The 24,136-nt window shown below is 43.5% G+C and overlaps 1 protein-coding gene across 8 annotated transcripts in view; it reads right to left on the reverse strand.

The window, feature by feature from the left end:
• The window catches only part of PPFIBP2 (PPFIA binding protein 2), a 165,501-nt gene that overhangs the window by 29,656 nt on the left and 111,709 nt on the right, over positions 1–24,136 (reverse strand). For 6 of the 8 annotated variants that reach the window (XM_044270639.1, XM_044270637.1, XM_044270636.1 and 3 more), the window contains 9 exons: positions 16,993–17,085; positions 14,527–14,638; positions 13,973–14,005; positions 11,750–11,811; positions 9,755–9,830; positions 6,212–6,315; positions 5,695–5,759; positions 3,829–3,897; positions 3,664–3,724 (listed from right to left, as the gene is read on the reverse strand). In XM_044270639.1, the coding sequence (XP_044126574.1) occupies positions 3,664–3,724; positions 3,829–3,897; positions 5,695–5,759; positions 6,212–6,315; positions 9,755–9,830; positions 11,750–11,811; positions 13,973–14,005; positions 14,527–14,638; positions 16,993–17,085 (675 nt within the window). The remainder of the gene's footprint in view (positions 1–3,663; positions 3,725–3,828; positions 3,898–5,694; positions 5,760–6,211; positions 6,316–9,754; positions 9,831–11,749; positions 11,812–13,972; positions 14,006–14,526; positions 14,639–16,992; positions 17,086–24,136) is intronic. The other 2 variants (XM_044270638.1, XM_044270643.1) reach the window with 1 other exon arrangement.

Here is a 24,136-nt window from a genome sequence, read left to right on the forward strand (position 1 = left end):
CTCCTACCGCATAAGCCGCCTCAGAAGGTAAGGGGGCTCATGCTCACCAACCTTTGACCCTGCTATCCCTACAAAGCCCTAGGCCTAATGACAGGCAGAAACCACCCATTCACCCAACACCACGGATGAATGGTGTCTCAAACGGCCCAGTGGCAAGCAGGATAGAGGGCCATGGGCTAAACAGTACGGCAGGTAAGTTACACAGTAACATAACTATGCAATCCTCACTTACCTGCCGTAGCCATGATGGAAGGTGGCTCCAAGCTGGAAAAGCCCACAGGCAAGTCTTCACTTAAACCCCTCCGGGAAAGCACGCCCCTTCCGGAGCCTCATACAACAACCAAACCTCCAAGCAAAACCCGCACCATAACTACATACAACAGGTGGGGGGAGGAATGACAGAAACACACGGGAGGGGACAACAGACAAAGCAAAAAATACAAAATAACAAATAAGGATAGCTCACACAGACAGTATCATTCAGCCCAGGAGCAGAGCTCCACACCAAGCGGACAAACAAACCAAACTGACACTCGGGCTCCACCACACCAACATATAGGAGGCCTGAGGTCACACCCACCACACCTACCAAGCATACCTTAACCCTGTGCACACCAAATAAAACATCCTAAAAAGGTAAAGCGCACACACATGCATAAAAACAAGTTGCCACCGGCAACCAGCATGCGCGGTGAAAATGTCGCGGCACACACACCGAGGCCGTGACAAATTCATTTGTTTTAAATCCTTCTCATTTTGGGCTTAGGAGTCCGTTGGGCGGTCCTGCTCAGTGATCGATACCTGTATCTATAGACACACTGACACAAAGAAGACTGTCACTCACTGATAAGCCCAAAATGAGCAGAAATTAAGACAAAGGAATTACAAGTTCTACTAAATCTCTTCCCAGAAAACTATATTCCAATCGGCTCGGTTCCTCCTGCTCTATAACCTGCTGCCCACAGATCGAACCACGTGTTCAAGGTAAAGGGTTCCCTTTAAGGACTGTTGTACAAGAGAGCCATTGAGCTGGATCGATTGTGGTCAGGAGTAAATGGGTTGGAGTAATGCCATACACACAAATATCTACAGTGACAAAAACACCTCAATGATAGTGAGCATCACATGCTGCTAGTCACAAGACACATGGTCCAGTTGACTATTTGACACCACATTTTCCTACTGATTAAACAGTGCAAGACTACAAGAATATTCTGGATGATGAGGAACACTAGACAATTCTCAGACAAAAGAGTTATTCTTAAAACTACTGTTGACTGGACACAGAGAAGTGAATGTGTCCTTCAAGGGTTCTCCTACGAAGAGTAGCTCATCATTAAAGTGACGTAAATAAACCTTTAATAGGGATCTGGAGAGAAAGCCCATTTCAATCCAGTGGGAGAAGATTTACGGTGGAAAAATTTGCAGAAAATAAAAAAGGTTGCTCTCCCATAGTCTTCTGGGTAATCAACTTTATTGTCTGCATGAAGAAGGTTCATGATCCAAAATGGTATCTGTATGAATACCCCTTTCCACTACATATTACAGGATCCAGCAGGGGCGGTGATTAAAATAATAAACATGTAAAATCCAATAGCCCCTCCATGCAGAGTCACGTCAAGAACTGGAGGAAAAATAAAAATCTTGAAGAACAGGTTTTTTTCCGGTCTTCCTCCTCTTGGTTCATGTCAACCTTATGATCTTCATAAAGTAGGGTCATGCGCCAACCTTTTCTCTGCATAACTACTTCCTAAACTAGGAAATACTGGGAAATAATTATTTAGGAGGATGATGAGGGAGTCATAAACCTGAGGAATAAAGGAAGATCTTTGCATCACGGCACCACACCATAGACTGCTCCTTCAAAGTGACAACTCCTCTTTTTGTAATAATGCTGACCCAAGTGGTAACTTGGGGGAACAGCTGATATCTCTGGGGGAATTCTTATGTCAGCATATGAAATGAAAGACTGACCATGTAATACATGGGGCTGAGCACACCACTGCTCTTTGTCATCAGCTCTCCACTCTGGGTAATAGAGGAGGATTTCCCTCCATGAAGTTCATGTGTCCTAACAGGGCAAATGAACAGGAATGGTTCTAGTTGAGACAACTAGAAAGAACTTTCTGCCTTGATTCTCTTAAAACAAACTGTAGTAAATCAGCTTTTTTTTTTTTTCAAAAAAAGAAAATTAGTCGAAAATTGCTTCTTAAAACATGGGACCTGGACAAGTAAATGATGCATATTGCAAACAGTGAACATGCAGGAAAGTCTGTGCCCCCACCAGTAATGAAGACATGTATTAGAAGACATGCACACCGCTTACTGAATATATTAAATTTAAGAATCTGTAGGGGTAATATACAATGTGCTATTATCTGGATTGTGCAAACTCCTCCTTCGTCATAACCTTATATTCGTTCACAAGTTATTCTGCTCCACTAGATAACACCGCTCTCAGAACACACCGTATTTTAATATTTAGGAATAAAAAAAGGGGTTATCCAATGAAAAATATTCTTCATTTTTCAAACACCTGGATATGAATACTTTTGTAATTGAAAATTTAGCAAAGCCACTGAGTTATTAAATAAAATGTATTTGTATAGCACCACCTGCTGTGTGCTCTTTTTGTCACATCTGTCCACCTCTCTGAGGTGGACGCGCATGCTCCACTCCATTATTTAACTGCCACCAGCCATATCTTCTGTTAGAAGCTGACGGTTACACGAAGGGAGCTGCAGCAGAAAGGACATGCCTCTGAGCTGCCAGCTTGAAATAAATCTAGTAGAGCAACTGGCACAATGAATGGGGAGATCTCTGGATCTATGTGAGGTACAGGGCTGGTTCTAGGAAGATATTGCCATGTACTATATAACACCTTTCTAGCCCTTGCCAACATACATTTTTACCCTTTGGGATCACAACTTTAAGTGGCAAATGAAATAGCAAGTGGCAAGATTTAAGTGGCAAATGAAATAGCAAGTGGCAAGATTTAAGTGGCAAATATTATGATGTTGCATCTCTTGTGCCATCACTAGAGATTGTTATTGCCAATGACTGCAAACGTATCATGTCCCAACAATTAGGGACTGCCATGGGGTCCGAGACCATGCCTGTCATATGTTCACCCCCAGGGGCGTAGCTATAGGGGGTGCAGAGGTAGCAGTCGCTACCGGGCCCAGGAGCCTGAGGGGGCCCCAAAGACCCTTGTGCCACATAAGAAGACACCGGTATATAGAAAGCGCATGCTGGTCAAGTTACACCTCTGGCTGGAGAAATTGAGTTAGGTCAAGAATTTGGCATGGTGGAGGGTGCAGTTTCAATTTTTGCCTCAGGCAACAGGAAGGCTATGTGCTCCCCTGCACCTGGCCACAAAGCACTGAGGGAAGGGGGCCCAGGATGAACTCTTGCACCAGGGCCCATGACCTTTTAGCTACGCCCCTGTTCACCCCTCATTAATTTTGTTTATTGATAGAAAAGTGGCCTTTACAAGTTGGTCCCAATTCAACAGTTTGTATTACATTTGGGGTTTTCAATATACCTTTCATTTGAGTAACACAGGTTCTAGAATATTTTCTGTAATATGTATATTACACAGAATTGGACGACTTATGTAAATTTACACCCTGCCCAACATGGTTTATGTGAATGTTATTGTACCTTTTCCGTAGATGCGCTTTGCAAATCTTCCAAGCTGGTGGATAGTTGTCGGGGTTGGACTCTATTCAAAGAAAACGCAGCCAAAAACGTTCAAGTTTTTCTAGAGTCTTGATGAACAGTAATATCATATCATTTCACAGATTTGGTTACTTATAACCTAATCACCTATTCCTGTGGTCTAAGTTTTCTTCTTGTGGCGAGTTAAGATTTTCTGAAGAACTAGGCGTGCCGATCCTGTCAAAAAAATATGGCAAACCATGTTCAGTTGTTTGTACTTTAGATAGGCAACTCTCGGTATGGCTATACTTCAGGGTCTTAATATAAGAATGTTCTCGTCTGGTAAAGCCAATCCATTCGGAAACCACTTTATGTATACAAGTTATTTTCTAGAGTCTTTAGCTTATGCATGGTCTGGACTTTTTGAAAGACAGAGAGGCTCACTTAACAGTATTTGTCAGACCAGCGGTCAGGGAGGAGTGAGGGGTGGCGATTGTATAGGAGCACCATACTGGCCCAATTACATCTCAGTAGTGTGACTGGTCAGGGCTTCTGACATTATAGTAATCAATGTCCTGCTCCTCCTTTTCCATGTTTATCTAGGCCTATCAAGGGAACGTCAATCATTCCAATCCTCCACCTACTATTGTAATAAAGATCTTACAGATAAACTTTTGCATCACAAACTGATTACTTTGTTCTCCTATTAAGAGTCTCTCTTTCTGAGATTACATAAAAGCCTTATTTTTCACTTAATTTTCAATGGCATGGCAATTCTGAAATTAAAAAAAGTCTAAAATTCTATAACAAAAAGTTCTCTGAAAATGTAGTTAAAAAAAAAATCCCTGTCTGATAGAACTGTACCTTTAAGAATTGAATTTCTTAATAGTTGGAGGTATTTTTTTTTTCTCACAGAGCTTTAAATCCTCTGTATAGAAAAGGAATTGAAGTGCATAAAGTTTTTGTTACCTGTAACCACCACTAGAGGGAGCTTACCGTATGTGGTTATACATTAAACTCAATAATACAGTGAGCTCATAAGCTCCCTCTAGTGGAGACTGTGGGTAGCCAGAATTTTTCCTATATTATTATTTTTAAATATTTTATTATAATTTAGGGCATTGCACCAGATTTGGAGAATGTTAAAAAAAAAAAAAAAGTTTCTGCTGCGATATAGATATATTTTAAAAAAATAAACAAAAATGCTATTTTTCTAAAATGTTTTACTTCTTGGTAATACAAAAGTATGTTGCATGGTTGACACAAAAGCTTGTTCCTTATGTATCAGTCATCAGCCTGCTTAGAGTGCTATGGATAGCCTGGCACAAGGTTGGCAGCCACTGTGCTTAACATTTCGTATTCAGCCGATGCATTATGCAACACAACCACACAAATCCTGTTTTAATTAACTCCAAAGTAAGAACACATGGCTTTTCGTCAAGATACTTAGCAAAACTGCAATGCAAACATACTGGCAGCACCCTCCCCAGAGAGCTGTGCATTTCTTGCCAGTGGTATAACATGATCTGATGCTGGCCATTCCCAGCAGCTAGTCTGACCACCTAAAGAGGACCCGTCACCTCTCCTGACATGTCTGTTTTAGTAACTACTTGCATTTCCCATGTGATAACCATTCTGGAGCCTCTATTCTTATGACTCTATGATGTGCCGTTACTGCAGACAATAACTGAGTTTAGCAGCTTGTGGTCATGCCAGTCATTGACTGGACCGGGGCATGTCACCATGGAAAATGAAGAGGGGCCGTGTTGCAGGAACTTGATAAAAATTCATTTTTCACCAGAAAACCCCTTTACATGAATGAATCTAAGCAGCAATACCACACACCACCTGCAGATAAGTGTGGCGCTATTTTGGGAAGAAAAAACAGCCATGTTTTTCTTATCCTGGACAACCCCTTTAAGTCTATACAGTATATGACTATATAGACAACCATGAGGCTCACTGAACTCTGAAGAATACACAGTCGCTCAGAGACGCCTTGATATGTAATGGTCTTTAGTCATTTCCTCTTACCCATTTTCCAGGATGTTTTGAGGAGGAGAGGTTGGAGCAGTTGGAGAAGACGCGATGGAACACACCTGTAGGAGACAAGGTAGGTACAAGCTTTTAGGTGGAAGCTACTCAAGTAAATAATGGAAAGTCAGTTCTGACAAGTCTGGTCACGCTCTTCTATCTTCTAAAAATACATTTTTCCAGTGAGAGCAACAGGTAAGTACAGACCGCAGAGCGAAGTCTATAAATCCTACGTAAGAGGTAGGTACACAGAGTTATGGAGACCTGACCCTCAATCTCTCAATACAAGTACAGTGATGTACTTCAAGTACTGTGATGGACTGCCAATGACAGGGGTGTGGGAGAAGACTATGGACGATGGGATGACCAAGATACTGGCTTCATAAGAACCAATATGGCTGCCAGGAAGAAGCTGAAACCCATAGAAATCTTGAGTGCAAGTTCCTCCCAAGCATCTGGACCATTTCAAGTCGCTGGGCCAAATATCGAGAAATGAAACAAAATGGGGCTACGTTACCTCAGAATTCAGTAACTCCATAGTCTGGTTATTTTTTGGAATACATTTTTTGGTAGATTCCACCTCATCTTCACTGCAGGCAGAAAGTATTCTTTCAGAAGAGCCTAAAAATTATAAAAAAGAAAATAATCACATACTCACACCATAATCATGGAGGTTTTTACAGATTTTTTGCTGGGCACCAAAATAGATAATTGGGTTAAAGGGGGTTTCCAGATATTGATGACCTCTCCTCACATGCTTACCAACTTTGTAGTTGATAAATTTGGGACAAATAGTGAACGCCCTGGGAATACCCCAAAACGTGTAGGGCTGACCATTTACTAGCAGGGTTTACATGTGGCCTGCCCACTTTCGGCCCCGGACAGCCCAAATTTGCCGGGACTGTCTCTGAAAATTAGGGACAGTCACTGGAAATTCAGGACTGTTGGCAACAATGTCCTCACGACAGGTCATCAATGTTAGATCGGTGGGGGTCAGGCATCAGCTATCCATATAGTACAGGCATCCTCAAACTGCGGCCCTCCAGCTGTTGTAAAACTACCACTCCCACAATGCCCTGCTGTAGGATGATTCCTGTAGGCTGTTCGGGCATGCTGGGAGTTGTAGTTTTGCAACAGGTGGAGGGCCGCAGTTTGAGGATGCCTGATATAGTAGATGAAAGGCTCAGTCCACTGTGTAGAGTCCAGTGACTGCCCAAAACAGCTGATTGATGGGGGTGCCAGACCCCCCACAAATCTGATATTGATGAGGACAGGCCATTAAGATCCCCAGGCTGGGAAACCCCTTTAACTCATTTGGATGGACCCCCATTCCTTGTGACTGCTAGGGGTTCCAGCAGTCGGACACTCAAATATGATTTTGTCGATAGGTGAAACATTATCATTCTAGGACAACTCATTTAAAGGGGTCCTCCGAGAATGATTTAAAATGGCCGCTAGCAGCCTGTACTAGAATGTGAGAAGGATTGGTTGCCACTGCTTGTGGAGCTGCTTTGGGGAGTGAGAGGCAGGGTCTGACTACATTGCTCTATAATGGACGGTATTGGTGTGATCCTGCTCAGGATATGCCATCATGGCTGAGCAGCCTGACAGGAACAATCACCAATATGTAGCATACGAGTGTAATGTGTAGTGAAGCCCTGTCTCCTCACTACCCTAGGCAGCTCTGAAGGTGAAGGCAACCAGTCCAGTTCACGTTCTAATACAGGTTGAATTTTAAATCATTCCTAGAGAACCCCTTTAAATATTCATAGTTTTGTGGCATTGATGTGGTTGGTGATTTGGATCCACGCCATACGCCTATGAAACATATGACAGAAGGCGTTTTAATTCGGACACTAGGACCGAGCAGCTACCAATATTCCGCCTCCTAAAACTCAATCATTATGATCTCCCCACAATAATGAGGTTGTTAAAGTTTTTGCAGCATCCACATGCAATAAAGGGGCTTTTTATAAGGTTGGCTTTCCTTTAAAGGGATTGGCCAGTTTCTATTACTAGCTAGTAACCGCACATGCAGGGAGCTAGTAATGAGCATTTAAATTATCGGCATTGGCGTCCAATAGTTTAATGCTAACACGTAGATCCTCTGACCTGCGTGCCGGCGTTGCGGTGGGGACATGGTTGTTAATGTAGGATTCTGTCCATCAGCAGCTTCCATTCACCTATACTGGGGACGGACTGCGCATGTGCTAGTTCTCCTGTACAAGTGAATGGAGGCCTCCGACGGACAGGTTCCTCCATCAGCGGCCATGTTCCCAGTGAGCTCCGACACGCAGGTCAGCAGACCTGCATGTCAACAAGTCATCACTCCTGAAATTTTCCTAATGCTTATTACTAACTCATGTGCACACGTGCAGCTGGTCCTAGAAAATGGCCAACCCCTCTAAACTTCGCATTCCTTTCCGATAGAAGCAAATGGTGAAAAATGCCGCCAGGGTCTCGAATTCTACATATGAAAACAAGTAGAGCTGGAAAGCAATCTGGAAACTATTCGAGGAGTTACGAGATGTTTACTGTAAGGTTCAGAAGTCATAGAATGAATTAGCAAACAGTGGCGGTGCTGCTGGAAGAAAGAAGCCATTTTTCTTTAACCCTCTATTGCCCACTCTTTTGACTAGAAATTCAACTTCCTTTTCCAAAATGGATTGAACTGGTCTCCGACATCTACCATCAGGAAGCCCTCATAGACACTAGATGTAGGTCAGCAGAACCTGCCAACTTTGGCGGGATCAACCAACCCTAATGTGTATGGAGGCTTCCATAATCTTCCCCGAACACACACATGCTGTGCCAAGCTAAGTAGGGCGATCAGGACCCCATACTCCTTGAGTTTAAGTAAACAAAGAATACCATCTGTGGACCACTGCATTGCTGTGTCCAACATGTATTTTCGCCATAGGACTGGCATCAGAAGTCCAAGGTTGACCTTTGTTATCTGCTGTGGTTTGCAGATTGGCCTGCCACAAAATCCACCCCTGGATTAACACTCATTTTTTTTTTATCACAGATTTTGATGCAGTGTGAACACAGTAGATCATGAAGTGAAGAACTAGCAGTTGACATTTCTGAGACACCAGCCAATAAAACATTTCATAAGCACTTTATAGTACAATTCATTTTAACTGGAGCATCTGTATAATGCTCTAGTGGCGTTGTATTTGTAGGCACATCTGCACCTTCTTCATGCCCACCAATCTGGCCCGCCACTACTTGTAAAACTGCAAGATCCAAAATGTCAAAGTGGAGGCTTCAAATGTGCAGGTCCAGTCAAGGGGTTGGCACACCCAGTCATGACATTTAAAGGGAACCTGTCCTCAACTTTTTGCTGCCCATACTAACGGCAGGATAAAGTAGAGACAGGCGAGTTAATTTCAGCAGGCTGTCATTTATAAGTTAAAAGTAAGTGGTTGCCAAGAAACAACATCACAATGATATCAGACTGGGCCTGGAACAGAGTCCCGGCCACCTGAGAAGAGTCCTGGTTATTCATGAAGTCCTGCTCTCCTGCTGATGACTGACAGTCTAATACCTAGTTTTCTCCCTTTCTCTCTACAAGACAACTGCCAATCATCAGCAGATGGGTGAGAGAGCAGGAGACTATAATAACCAGGACTCTTCTCAGGTAGATTTGACTCTTTTTAAGGCCTGGGCTACAATGATTATGATGCTGGTTCTCAGCAACCACTTCCTTTTAGCTCATGAGTGACACACGGCTGAAATCAGCATGTCGGTCACTAATTTATGCTGCCATCAGCGAGATCAGCATAAAGTTGATGACAGGTTCCCTTTAAACACAACTGCTCCCTCCATCTGTTCTTATTTCTATGTACAGACAAATAAGAAGCCCATACGTAGATGCATGCAACACAACTGATGGTGATGGAAAAGATACCCCAGTGCTCCTACAACAGGGACGAACACAGAGGAGCTCCTATCTAATCTTATCCAGAGATAGGCAGCAAAGCCATATGTCACTAGGACTGCCCTCTGATGCCAGTTGGGTGGCACTGAACCATCTAGACTACATACCACAACTCACCATGTGTTGCCATCACAAAGTTCTTTACCCGTCTGTATTGGTTTAGAAGCATTGTAAGTTCCTCGATTCGAAAGTCCTAAAATGGTACATAAAAAAATACATAAGAATGGCATAGCCAGATGAATACAAGCCAAATGTCCCTAAAGGACCTTCATCTCTAAGGGTTTGAAAATGGTTAGCTATATACATAACATATTGGGTTTAATGCCACTGCAAAAGATGTCCATTGCTGTAGACCAGCATCTTCTAGATATAGAATATCAGATGCAGACATAAGCATTAAACCATGTGCAGAAAACAGACTCCAGAACTAAGACCTGACAGCTTATTGCTTAAATGTTTCCATGGGACAACTTGTGCCAGAGCAGACGCCACGTCTTTCCTTACTGCGTGACTGCCAAGTCCATAGAAGAACAGAGTGAAGTCACGCACGGTATAAAGTGACCCTGTCACTGGAGAAGAAGACACAGTAAGGAACTTGTGCGGCATGAGGTACATAGTTATGCACCATCACTAGTGTCGCTATGCCTGAACCAACATCTAAGCCTATTATATCAAAAATATCCATTAACTATGGCTCTGACAGGATGTGAATCCCATATCATTGACTTGAATGTGTCCGCAATCCTCACGATCGGATATGGGCCTCCGCTCAGCGCTGTAAGCGCTTCTGTGGGTTTTTTGGTCCTATCATTTGCCATATATTGCGGACCACGGACCCATTCAAATAAATGGGTCCCCGCCGCGATACGGAATTCACACTGCTAGTGCCTGCAGCATCGGCGTCTTACGTTTGTGTACCTTAAATAAAAAAGGAAAAAAACTTTTTTTTTTCTTTACCTCTTTACCCCTGATAAAAACTGAAAAAAGAAAAACATTTGATAAAAAAAGTTATAAAACACAGCCCTATATATGTGACCAGAAAATACAAAAATGCAAAGAGGATTTTGGTAGTCCAAAAAATAGAAATGTTAACGGCCGTTAAACAGCCATACAACCAAAAAAAAAAATTAAAAAAATTGTAGGTTAACTACTATTCAGGGGATTTGGAGCTCTATCAGAAAACAGAGCTCCAAGTGCTATAAAGCTATCTTAAGAAAATAATCAGCACAAAATACACAGCAGTAGAAGGTGGAAATTCACATTAAAAGGGGTTTTCCGAGATTTTTGAACTGATGATCTATCTGGAAGATAGGCCATCAGTATCTGCCGCTCAGCCAAGGCGGCACCGGGGCTTGCAGTAGGGCTGCAGCCTTTTCTGCTCACCAAGCACAGAGCCGTACATTGTATAGCGGTTGTGCTTGGTATCACAGCTCGGCCCCATTCACTTCTATGGGACTCAGCTGTGCCTAGGCCATGTGACCGATGAAGGTGACATCACATGGCGAAGGCAAAGCAGTGAGAAGGTCGCAGCAAGTGCAGGTGCCTTCTCAAACAGCTGATCGGTGGCGGTCCAGGGTGTCAGACCCCTACCAATCAGATACGAATGACCTATCCGGAGGATAGGTCATCATTAGAGATGAACAAACTTTTACAAAATTTGATTTGGCTGCTTCGCCAAATAAAAATAAATAAATAAATAAATAAGACCCATTTGCTTGCAACAGGCTGGACGCCGCCATCTTGTTTAAGGGTCTGGCCAGAAATCTTAAGCGGCCCGAGATGATGGCATGGCTCCGGCCGCCGTGGTGATGTCAAACGTCACCACACACGGGATTTCAGCCAAGATGTTCAGTCAAGATAGGGGGGGGGGGGGGCCGTCGCAAATAAATGGATCAGGCAAGTATTATTTATTTTGGTTTTTTACACTATTTCAGCTTAAGTTGATTCGCTACCGCGAAGCACGAGAAGATTCGCTCATCACTGGTCATCAGTTCAAAAATTTCGGAGAACAGTTTTAAATTCCAAACTTAAGTGTAAAAAAAAAAAAAAAAACTCATGAAGCCACTCATGAAGAACGCTGCTCAGCCTATATTATACACCGTGCACGCTTACTTTTTCTTCGTTTGCCGCTAGTAATGTTTCCATCCCCAATTTTAGCCTCTGAACTTCTTGATCTGTGGGTCAGAAAATGGAATTTGTTATTTACGTAATTTTTTTTTTAGGAGTGTGAATGCTAAAAATTAAGGACGGAATTAAAAACCTGGTAATGGGATTAGATTTGCTGAAAGCACAGATTTCCAATGCAAAGCACATGTGGTGTTAAGAAACAAAGCCGTGAATTTTTCAATCAATATAACAAAGTGTCATCATTTACAAAGTACTCAACAGTTTGGGATATCCGAAACAAGAAAACGGTCAAGGATAAGTAGAAACCGGCAGACAAAAATTTATTTTTCTCGAGTTGAACGGTAAGCAGCGACATTCCCAAGTTGATTAATTGGGCGGTGTTATTTGGGCACTGTATGGAACATTTATTTGGGCACTATAAAAAAGAGGTGTCCATAGCTGGGGCTATGCAGGGCCATCGAAGGTTGGACTGGGCCATAACAATGTGAGGGTAGGTCAAAATAGTCCAGTTCTATCACCACACCTGATACAAGTCATGGGAGACACAGGAGGGTAGGACCTTTTATTTTATTTTGTCTCATTTTGCCCTATTAGATCAGGTGGCTAAAAAGCAGTGGTGCTTGTGCTAGTGCTAGTAGATCCTGTCCATACATGTTTATCATATGGATGGCCGCTGCAGGAAAAATGAGCAGTTGAGGGCAATTCTTGTAACCCTTCCCCCCAACCCCCACTAAAACAGCTGTTGGCTGTCAGAGGCAAAGTCTTTAAGCTTACACAATAGCATCCAAGTTAGCATGCATGTGGAAGGGTGAAGAACAATATGATTACCATTAAACAATATGGCGAGTCTAATAGCCCTCAATAAGACCCCTTTAAAAGGGTACTGCTGAGCAGCCCTCAAGGCACTACGATGAGGCAAGTAAACTGAAATCATGAGCGAAGCATGTAGGAATTGATCTGAACTACTATAACACTGTGTCTGTTAAAAAACTGGAGGGGGTATATATATATATATCTCACCCAGTTTGCTCAGGTGGGCAAGGTAAAAAAAATCCAGGACTGCTGGGTTACTTCAGCAAAGTGTACTTTGCTGAGGTACTTGTTCAAATGTGTTTAATGACCAGGATTTTTATGAAATGGCAGAGAGGTTAATAGTGGGACTTGCTATTCCTTCCCCACTCCAGTACTACACTTTACACTAGCCCGAGGCAAGCCAGGTGTAGCTGCTGTGCTCATTACTGGAAGGAATACATATAGAGCTGAGAAGCTCCTTCAGTGTCAGAGCCTGGGAGCTGCAAAACCAGCTTATGGTGCAAAGCCTGCTCTAATGCTGATGCTGATTATAGATGAGAAAACTGCTGTTTAGTTAGTGCCCAGACGGGCAGGTATTTTCTTTAGGTTTATGATCTGCTCAAAGTGAAGACTTAAATTTGCCTTCTGTTATATTTGTTGGGAAGAAATAAAACCCGATTTGGACTTTGGATTTTAAGCTTGAAGCCTGTGCAGTGTGTTATAGCCAACGCCGTCCATGTGTACAGATCCCAACACTATCCATAGCTTACCAGCTAGATATGGATCACGTAGCCAACCCTACGCTGGTTTCTAGATATGTGGCCAAAAAGTAATAATGAAGGTGAGACTGGCCCACCACAGTACTATAGGTCAGGATCCTTTAGTGGTCCCCGGCTCTGATACAATAATGGGACTCAATGTTCCAGGAGAAGACAACCCCAGTTTGGAACCCATCTCTTGTCACTAGCATCTATTTCTTATGGGAAATAACCTATTAGGTCCTATTAAAAGTCCTAATTCTACGATGCAATTAAAAATGGACGTATGCCTGTTCTGTACAGTGGGAGGGTGGACTCACAACACACAATTTTTTAAACCCCCCAATTTTTTTGTTTTTTTGCATGGCAAATCAAATACAATAAAAATAGCGGAATTTGATTAACTCAGATTTCACCAACACTGCAGGCAACACATAGAGCAATCAGACAGCCTGCCCATTCTGGATTTTGGAACCCGTGATGTTTCTGTGACCAACAATTAAAGTGATTTCACAGATTCAGGGAGAAGCTAAGGTGGAGGAAGCGCTGACACAATGTTAGCTGTCTGTTTGCGGTGATGTGGCACAAAGGTTATTGCAACAATGTAGCATTATAGACAACAGTGGTGGACAAGGACGACAAAGGAACAATGGCTTACGTTTCTCTTTTATCCTCCTCTTAAATACTTCTTCTACGGGATGGGAAGAAGTAAAAAAAAAAAAAGCAAAATAATGCAAAAAGTTACATTGCATGTAAGATATGCATTGCTAATTCTTGCCAAATTGAGAGTTTCATGCTAAGATTGCACTGTATGAAAGGGTGTGTGCACTACAGCAACCAGCATTATTTCTCCAATGCATCTAAAATAGAAAATGAAGCAGCCACGAATATAATCTAGAGTAAACTTCTATCGTTTTGAGTCTACAGCTCCCATGCAGATCTAGGTGTTTGCAAAGCAAACTCTGTGTAGACTGAACCCAACAGTCAAAATTCTTTCCTTTTGACTCCAACTTTTTGCATATATACATTCCATAGGTTACCAAGAAGTTGGGAGCATGTCTTCAAGATCTGACTACACGTGGTTTGTTTGTGGTCTGTAACCATGGAGATGTATACACAAAACAATTGGATTCATATTCAAGATGTTTTGTATTTCTTGGTCTTTGACTCTTTGATACTTCTTTGGATTAGGCAAAGAATATTCCCATTTACCTCTTTCCGAAGATTCATTTTGTGCAATTGTCCTTGAAGATATCTGGCTCTGTAAGCGCTCAATTTCTGCATCTTTCAGTGCCAGCTGCTCCTGGAGTTGAGCAATTTCAGCCTTAAAATAATAAAAAGAAAAGAAAATGCAGAAAAAAAAAAAATGTTAAAATCTACAGGGTAATTCTAGGGAAAGAGCATTGGTTGGTAACCCTAGAGGACATTTTACTTTTGTGGAGCTTCAAGAGCCTTTTAAGTGTGATTTCTTTGGCAGAAGCAGGATCTGTACTTTCTCCTGACGCTATTGACAAGAGGGTCGGCATCATCCAGTTGTCATTGTATTCATACATTTACCATAACAATCAATAAAAGTTTCAGCTGCAATTTTTTTAGAGACCCTTTGAAAAATTACATCTGGGATACAACTGGTCTCCATGTGCAAGGTCTCCACTAGTTTTAATAAATAATGCCCAATGTCTCCCAGCAAAGCTTATCTTTTATACATCTCTCCATTCTTCCTCCAAATGCCACCCTAGGTACATATTCTAACATACTTACCAACATTGCAGTTGGTAAATCTGGGACAAACAAAACCCGCCCTGCGAAAGCCCACGAATCAAGCTGGGCCACCCATTTATTGGCAGGGCTTACATAAGCCCCATCCATTCAGCCAGGGACAGCCCATCTCTAGGCCTCATGAACACGATAGCTTCATGGCAAACAGCGCGTAATGCAAAGGGCTCACTTAAAGGTGCATTGAACATCTACTGTATCCCTGTATGCCTCCGATTTCATACAGAGCCTTCTGATACCGTATGAATCTGACAGCATAATCGCTGTATACTACACAGGATGCCATATGCAGGGTGGCAGTGGTATAGTTACAGGGGTCACAGCTGTCCTAATTGCGACCAGGCCCATAAGCCAGGGCGGCCAACAGGGCCCTCCTCGCCAGTGGCGCACTGCCAATTACAGTATTGTTTCCTTTATAAGGCAGAGTGCGCCATTTTGGAGACGCTCACTAGTCTGCAGGAGGAGGGGGAATAAAGCTCTGTACTCACCCCTCCTCCCTGGTCATCTCCAGGCCTGCGCTGCGCTGTCCTCACGTGGGCACGCACTATGACCTGACGCTGCACCCAGACAGGTCACAGTGCAGTGCAGGCCCGGAGAAGGAGCGTGACTGTAGGAGAGGATGCTAGACGTGGAGAGCAGCAGAGAAGCAGGATATGGGCGCCCGAGCCCACGATCCGATATGGGCGCCCGAGCCCACGATCCGATATGGGCGCCCGAGCCCACGATCCGATATGGGCGCCCGAACCCACGATCCGATATGGGCGCCCGAACCCACGATCCGATATGGGCGCCCGAACCCACGATCCGATATGGGCGCCCGAGCCCACGATCCGATATGGGCGCCCGAGCCCACGATCCGATATGGGCGCCCGAGCCCACGATCCGATATGGGCGCCCGAGCCCACGATCCGATATGGGCGCCCGAGCCCACGATCCGATATGGGCGCCCGAGCCCACGATCCGATATAGGCGCCCGAGCCGAAAGATAAGATTATAAGGAGAATTATTACTACTAGGGGACTATGAGGAACATGATTACTAGTATGGGCACAATGGGGCATTATTACTATTGGGGTCACTTAACACTAAGTGCACTCTGGAAGATTATTTCTGGGACTTTGGGGAGCACTATAACTGTGGGGGGGGCACACTGACTCAGCTTAGCATAAGTATTTTTGGGGGACATTATGTTTACACTTAGTGTCAGAGACACTGTTTGCTGGGCAGTGTTATTTTTTTGGGCACTGTGTGTTAAAAATTATTGAAGAGGGCACTTTTTGCATGGTACTAGTATTTTCAGATGGGTTTTCTGTTTCTGCAGTATAGTATTGGGGAGCACAGTGGCCACAGTATTGGGATGTTGAGAAGGTGGGAGATGATGGAAAAGTAGGAAACAAAGGTGTCTTTTTGTCACACTCTGCATAGACAAGAGATGACTGAAAGAAATCATCATGGCGGTCTGGTCTGAAAGAAGATGAGGAAAGAGGTGCTGTATTACCCTGTATGTTTTGTAATGCTGTATGTAATGTTTTCCAAGTAGGTTTTTAACAGTAGGGCTGGAGGGAAGGGGTTAGGTTGAGAATTTGGCATGGGTTGGTGCCGCTTCAATTTTTGCCTAAGGCAGCAGAAAGGCTAGGTGCACCCCTGCCCCTGGCCACAATGTACTAAGGGAAGGGGAGCCCAAGCTAAACTCTTGCACCAGGACCCATGAGCCTTTAACTATGCCCGTGCATGGTGGTACTGTCCCCTACAAGTGTTGCTTCCAGGGAAGAAAAGCTCTGCACAAGACATAGGCTGTGCGGCAGCACACGGAGGTTGTGCAGATCTGTATTAAGGCATCACACAGCAGATACAAGCCAGATTAGGTACTGCTGGAGAAGGGTAATCCGAACGATAGCTCACCTTTGTTGCCTTGAGTATCCACTCATACTGCACTCTCTCATTTTCCAGTTCCTCCACTTTAATTTTGAGGCTTTTAAGTTCTTGTATTAGCATCTGTGAATGAGACCAAGAAACATACTCCATGAGCACCAGGCGAGAGGCGCACGTCTACACAGTTCAGGCAAAATATCCAAACTCCTCACTGTCAAAACGGGCAGATCATGCAATCCACACCAAGTCAGCAGGGAAGACGTAATCACTCCCCTGGCCTGTCCACACTTGAGTCTGATGTTCTTCAGCGATTAGTAACCCTCCCACCTGTGTCATGAAAGCACGTGAACGAGTTGTGGAAACTAAGTGTCTCAGCAAGTCCTTGTGTAGCTCCAGGCAACTAACATTTTATTTGCCGCTTCCAAAGTAGTAAAAATTCACCTTGAAGGGCAAACCTGAATATTATTACTGAATAGTTACTCCTTCATAACTTACAGCAAGTCGATGGCACGAAAGGAAACATGGTTGCATCTATGGGTTCAGCTCTGACCATTAATGGTCTTCCCTCTATTCAAAACTGATGGGTCAGGCTTACAGACTATGAACATGGAAACGTTCAGATGAAGAAATGTATACAGCAAGTCTGCCACAACTGTCCCATGCTCATAGACACAACTCCATTTACACGCATGTAATGGATTTGTTGGGCGATTGCCCACGGTAAAAATGCTGCCAATCATTTGGAACGAGGGGTCTTTATGGGCCTGTGTAAAAGCGCCCTAATTCCAAGACTAGATATCTCCTTCATACTGGTATTTAGAGAACACATGCCCTAGAGGAGGAATATGGAGTTTGTGATAGGAGATACGGCTCCCTTACGATGTTAGAATTTCCATCAACGTCTACAACCATGCAAATACTCAAATCAATAGTCAAGTAAATAAATTTTTGTAAAGTCACAGCAAAAAACAACAAGGCGCAAGCCTGAAGATCTGAAACATCTCACCGCAAGCAATAGCACACACACAGCACTAGGAACATAAACCTCCAATTGTCATTCTCTACTAGTATTTCAACCAAGTAGACAAGGACATTTGTGGCACGGGATATGGTAAAGCATTTAAAATTTTTGTTAAAGGGCTCCATCATTATGCTCTACACTCCATCAAGTGGCAAAATATAATGTTAAAAAAATTAAAATAAAAGACACCAAAAATTCACTAATAATCCAGGCACGGTGCCTTGTAGGGCTAGCTCAGCTCAATGTAAAAGATAACTTTCACTTAGGGATCGGTTGCTTCATTCTGGAGGAAAAGTACTTTTAATCCATATGCAAATGAGCAGTTAAGTGCACACCTGGGTGGCCCCAAGTCACTCCGTGCACCCTTGCTCCTCCTACTTCCTCTGCCCACCCCTCCCTCTCCTTGATTGAAAGGGTCAGGTTCCTGCATAGTCATCTCATCTGACCTTGCCAATCAAGGAGGAACTGGTAGAGGAAACAGGAGCAGCAAGGTTGCACAGAGTGCCCTGGGCCCACCCTTGGTGCACGCAAGTGATTATTTGCATATGCCTTAAAAGTACTCTCTTTCTCCAGAATGAAGCAAGGGATCAATAAGTGAAAGATATCAATACATTCAGCCGAGCTAGCCCCACAACACATTGTGCATGGATATCCATGAATTTCCTGTTGACAGACTCCACAATTCTTCTTTGCAGTAATTTTCAAAAGTTACCAAAAAGCTCTAACATTTTTCAATTTCTTCAAAGTATTACTCAACAATACACTTTGCAGAAATTGGGATTTTCTTGCATAGCTGCCACGGATGCCTATAAATATGCTAGTAACTAAAACCTGGTACACATTAATTGCGTGCAACATGTGCCAATGCAGGACCATGGAAAAATCGCTTTAGTACATCACCCAACCATACCCCATGCAATGTTCAGAATACTTCTCATACATCCTTCCCTTCACAACCAGAGCACTTCACCGGTTGTGGGGGGTCACAAGCTGTGGTGTTGTGGACAGACTCGATTAGGTCAGTTATGCTAGCCTTGGTCTCCCTCTCTTGGATTTTAGTATTGATCTCCAGCTGAAATTTGCACATCTGCTCTTGGAGCTCATTGATCCGATTGACTACAGACTTCAAAAAACGCAAGAAAAGAAAAAAAGAAAAGACCTGAAACCAATAGAACTAAATCACAGAAATACAAATGTAAAAAAATAAATAAAATTAAAAACAATGATAGTTGTTCATGCTTCCAGTGTTGGGTTGGGGATTCTTGGGCCCATCAGAAGGCCAATTCTGATGGTGGAACCTTCATGTGCATCCACTTTCAGCTACATTAAAATCACGGAACATACATGATATGGTAGGTTCTCTGTGAGTCTGCCCATAAGAAATACAACTTTGTGGCAAATGTTTGGTGCCAAAAATCAACCTCAAATGTTGTCTTCTGTTGAACCTTTGGGCCCAGGAGAATGTCAAAGCCTATACACACCAGAAGTTCCTTGGGTATTCTTGAGGACAAGTCCTACTTTGCATGCTTCCTAGGGTCCTATAGTTCACCTTGACATGCCAACTTGTGGTCCTGGTAACCATATGACCTTGTCTTTTCCTACACAATAGGAAATTCTGCAGTAAACCTACATGTAATCAAAGAGCATGGAAGAGCTGAGGGACGGGGAGTTGTCTAGTGGGGTCCTAACACTATAGAGCTGCTGTAGATGTCCATGAGTGACAAAAAACAAAAGTGGCCACTACAGAATTTCCTCTCTCTAACATGTAGGAAAAGGGGTTATAAATGCAAAGGTTTCAGACCCCTGCAGAGCCTTTATTTAGTTAGGCTGGGATTTAAATTTTCCATTGACCTCTTTGTTTGCTTCTTGTCAGTTCAGCAAGCACAAGGAAAAGCTAAAGCAACTGTGTGAAGACTCCATCAAACTCCTCCTCATAGCTCAGCTTCCTGGATCTCTGGGAATATAGCCTGGTTGAGGACTGAATTTCAGAGTTAACTTTTTGGGTCAGAGGTGTTCTGCGGTTTTAATATTAGATTTATTTTCTGTTTGGAAAAGCTATATTGTCAGCAGCAGCCAAACACTGAGCTAATACTCAACAGTTTGAGGTATCAAGAGCCATCGAAGGAAAAGTATAGCTAGCTCCAAATGCTGTAAGTTTTTTTAGATGGCAAGGTAGCCACACTCAGATTAAAAAAGTGCACCCACAAAATGTTTTATTCTTTGACCTGTTAGAAAGGTACACAATGTACACTGTAGTTGCTGGTGACTGTTATAACCTTCCTCCTGATCCTCAGCTGTGTCATGTGACCAACACTCTGATCTCCAACTGACACAGGACAGGAAGTTAATTACTTCTCCATTCATTTCGATGAGACCGACATTGAGGCTCCCATAAGAATATATAGAGAAACTGACTTCCTGTCCACAGATAAGATGCTGTGTTATTTGGAAAGTCAGTGTTGGTCACATGACACAGTTGAGGATCAGAAGGGAGGTTATAACTCACAAATACAGTCACTGGTAAGAAGATTACCTTCACTACAGTTTACATCATGTAACAGGTCAGAGAAAGCACATTTTTGTGGGAGTTCTACTTTAAAGGGTTTTTCCAGGGCTACAGTTCTATACTCCAAATACCCAAGTACTCTCATCGACTTAGTTCAAAATATACCTTTCCCTGAAAGTGCACCATGTCCGCAATCTAGATTCTCATCACGTGACCCGCGGAACAGGAGTTTTTTTCAAGTTCCTGTGACATATGGTTGTGGCGCTGAACCCTTCACTTCTAAGCAGCACAGAGAACGTCACATCATAGCTATTGTCACTGGAGGGGAACGGACTAACCTGATGGAAAGTGCTCATTGAGCTCTAGTGCATGCACACGAGCATCTCTCCACTGCACCCCTGAAGAACCTTGGAAGCAAAAAAAAAAAAAACTGCCGGAGCCGGAAGTCAAGGACATAAACAAACCGGGCGTGCGGCACTTAACGGGTCTTCTGACTCTCTTTCTTTGGCAGATGTTGGAGGATAGAAAGATTGGACTGTTGTATTTCAACATGCCTGCTCCTTTAGTTCTCTTGGAAGATATACTATCGTCATGGGTGCCAGGCAGCAACTTATGTCCCTCTTCCTTTTCAGAACATATGCGCACTCATCCCAACTGAACATAAATGCATATTGGGTTGGAGAAGGTGGTGGAAGTTGTGAGGAATACAAACAAAATAAGCATCTAAAATGTACGGCCAACTATGTTTGCATTGTGTATCCTGACTGAATGTAAATGCCTGACGTATGCCATACTTCACTCAGAGTCCCCGATGTTAAAATAATGCATTTAAATTTTTGTATTGTGTACTGACCCAGAGTGCCATTACCACTTCTGCACCCCGCTAATGTCTTCTATGGTTAATCTAGTGTCATCTTGTGTAATTATTGCAGGTCCAAAAATGTGCATTCCTGTGTTTGAAACTGTTTGTTATCATGTAATGTGCCTGGTTCAACAGCAGGTGGCAGCAAACATGGCAGAGCTACAGTTAGTTAGAATAGAGCTTTCCATTCCATTCTAACCCCTCTCTGCTGTGGAGTGGGAGAGTCCCATTTCCTACAGGAAGGGTGGGGACCAGTTAGAGTCAGTTCAGCTTACCCCCTGCTAGGGGAAGGTCCAGCTTACCCCCTGCTAGGAGAAGGAAGCAAGGGCTGGGCACGTCGCCGTTTCATGTGCCCATGCCAAGCCTTGTCTAAGCCAGCTAGAGCACTTTCAGCTCTGCTGAATGTGGAGGCCACAGCTTGAAGCCTCTGAAGCCAGGAAGTATAGTTCCCTGGACAAACCTAGAGTCGGACTACAAGAGAAGTTTCAGCATCCTGCAGAAGCAGAGATTCTATTTAACCTGTCAGCACAGCAGAGCCAGAGAGCGACAAATGTAGCAGAAAGAAGTTTGCCTGCCACAGTTTTGTTCATGCTAAAGCATGCTGGGAACCAAGACAAAGGCTGAGACTGTTTGGAGAAATGTTTAATGAAAGTAAAGCTGTTATCAACTTCATCTCAAGATCTGGACTCAATTTATTTCTTCATCCCCCTTCATCAACAACCCCCCCCCCCCCCCTTTTCATTGCTTCGGAGCCAACACCTAGGGTCCAGCGTATCCAGGTAGGAGCACCGTGACACGTGCACCAACATTAAGGGACATTTAGGCCACCCTACACCACTCTGGAATTCCTACACCTGGGTACCATCCACAGTATCACTAAAAGGGGCCCTGTGCCCTTATTGCTTCACTGCAACTGAAGTCACGAAAACAAGTACTTTTTCCCTCTTAAAGGGCCCTGGGGGGAGGCGCCCGTTGCAATTGGTCCGTTGAATAGGAAAGCAATTTTAAAAAACAGTATGCTGATGCTTTCCAGCCTTAGGGAGGCCAAGAGTACACGCTATTAGCCTCCAAAGGGCTAAGGGGGACCTATGAAGAATTTTTGACTCAGGCATGTTTTATCCCCCTCTTGAAGGATTGGATCTCCACTTGGCACTTAGATGATGCAGAATACATGTTTCCTAGAGGTTTTATCCCAGAATACAGACAGACCCTGAAAAAAAAATAAAAAACTGTTCTAAAGTCGCCCAGCAGTTGTCAAAACCACACCGCCTTCAGTCACCCACCTGTCACAGAGCAATGTCCCCAGGCTTCGCGCTCCATTTGGGGTACACATTACTATCATCACGTATGCTAACAAAATTGGCAGAATATATTCATAAGAATCTAAAAAAAAACAGCAGGTTTAACGAGGTCCGAAAACTCCGCAATTAACTAAAAAAACAAAAACATACCAATAACCAAAGTCGTTCTGATACCATTCCTTAAAGATATGATCTAATCCCACGATATACAGGTGTCAGAAGAGCGGTGAAGGATATAATTTCCACTTGTGGCGTTCTGATGACAAGTGGAAGTGAAATCAATATCTTGGAGATTTTATAGGCTCGAGTGTTTGTTACTAGCACATATAAGACGTATAACAGCTGCTAAGTGGTTGGCGTGCCTCGAGAAGCCAAAATCTACGGAGAGGAATCAGATGGAAACACAACAGACTGCTCAACGAGATGATGGCCATTGGCAAGAGGGCAGGAGACGCCAACCGGCAACTCTTCAGCTGTTGCAAACTAAGATTCTGAGTATATCCTGATAGCATACTGGGAGTCATAGTTCTGCTGGTGAGTCGCAGGTTGGAGACCTCCTTGTTTTGGTGAAGGCTTTCCTAATGGTCTGGGATTCCTTTAATTTACTGCACATCATACCATGTGAACGGTTAAAGGGGTTGTCCCATGAAATAGCTTATTACCCATGCACAGGAGGTCTGACTTCTGGGGCCCCTGCCGATCACGAGAATTGGGGCCAATGCTCCCAGTTTGAATTGAGCAAGACACACAGACACGTCTTCCATGCCATTCAAATCTATGAGACTTCTGGCTCCGGCAAACACATCGCGCTGAATGGCGTGGAATCACTCACGTGTCCGCTACTTCATTCAGATGGGGAGAACAAGCCCCATTCTTGTGGTCCAGCATTCAGACCCCCGACAATCAGACACTTGCTTCCTATCCTGTGGACAGATAATATGTTATCCTCATGGGACAACCTAGCTTGCAATCCCAGTCATTAAAGGAGGCCCCAAAGTCCCCTATGAAAATGGAGTTCTAGTGCACATGTGTGACCACCGCTCTATTAAGGGTCCCATTTACGCGGGACGTCAAATAAGTGAAAACAATTTTGCTGCAAAATTTGCATGAATTACATACAGATTTGTCACAGATCTCACCGTACGCATTGCAATGCGGGAAATTAGAAAATGCGCACCATAAATTTTTCAAGCCACAGATTTGAAATCTGAACTGCAGTACAATTTGAAACATGGATTTCATACCAATATTTTCTTCAAGGTGTGGATGAGATTTGGTAAAATCTTGTGCTCTAGGCTGCAGAGATTTTGCGCCCACAAAATTCAGTCCAAAAATCTGCAGCATATCCCCTGGTGTGGGCGTACCTTAAAAAGCATCTGTTAGCAGATTTGTACCCATGAAACTGGCTGACCTGTTACAACGCCCCCGTTGCTCCTAGAGGCTCATTTGTATATATTAAAACCTCATTTTTCCCAGCAATGCAG

This window comes from Bufo gargarizans, chromosome 10, assembly GCF_014858855.1.
Source record: "Bufo gargarizans isolate SCDJY-AF-19 chromosome 10, ASM1485885v1, whole genome shotgun sequence".
Taxonomy (NCBI): Eukaryota; Metazoa; Chordata; class Amphibia; order Anura; family Bufonidae; genus Bufo; species Bufo gargarizans.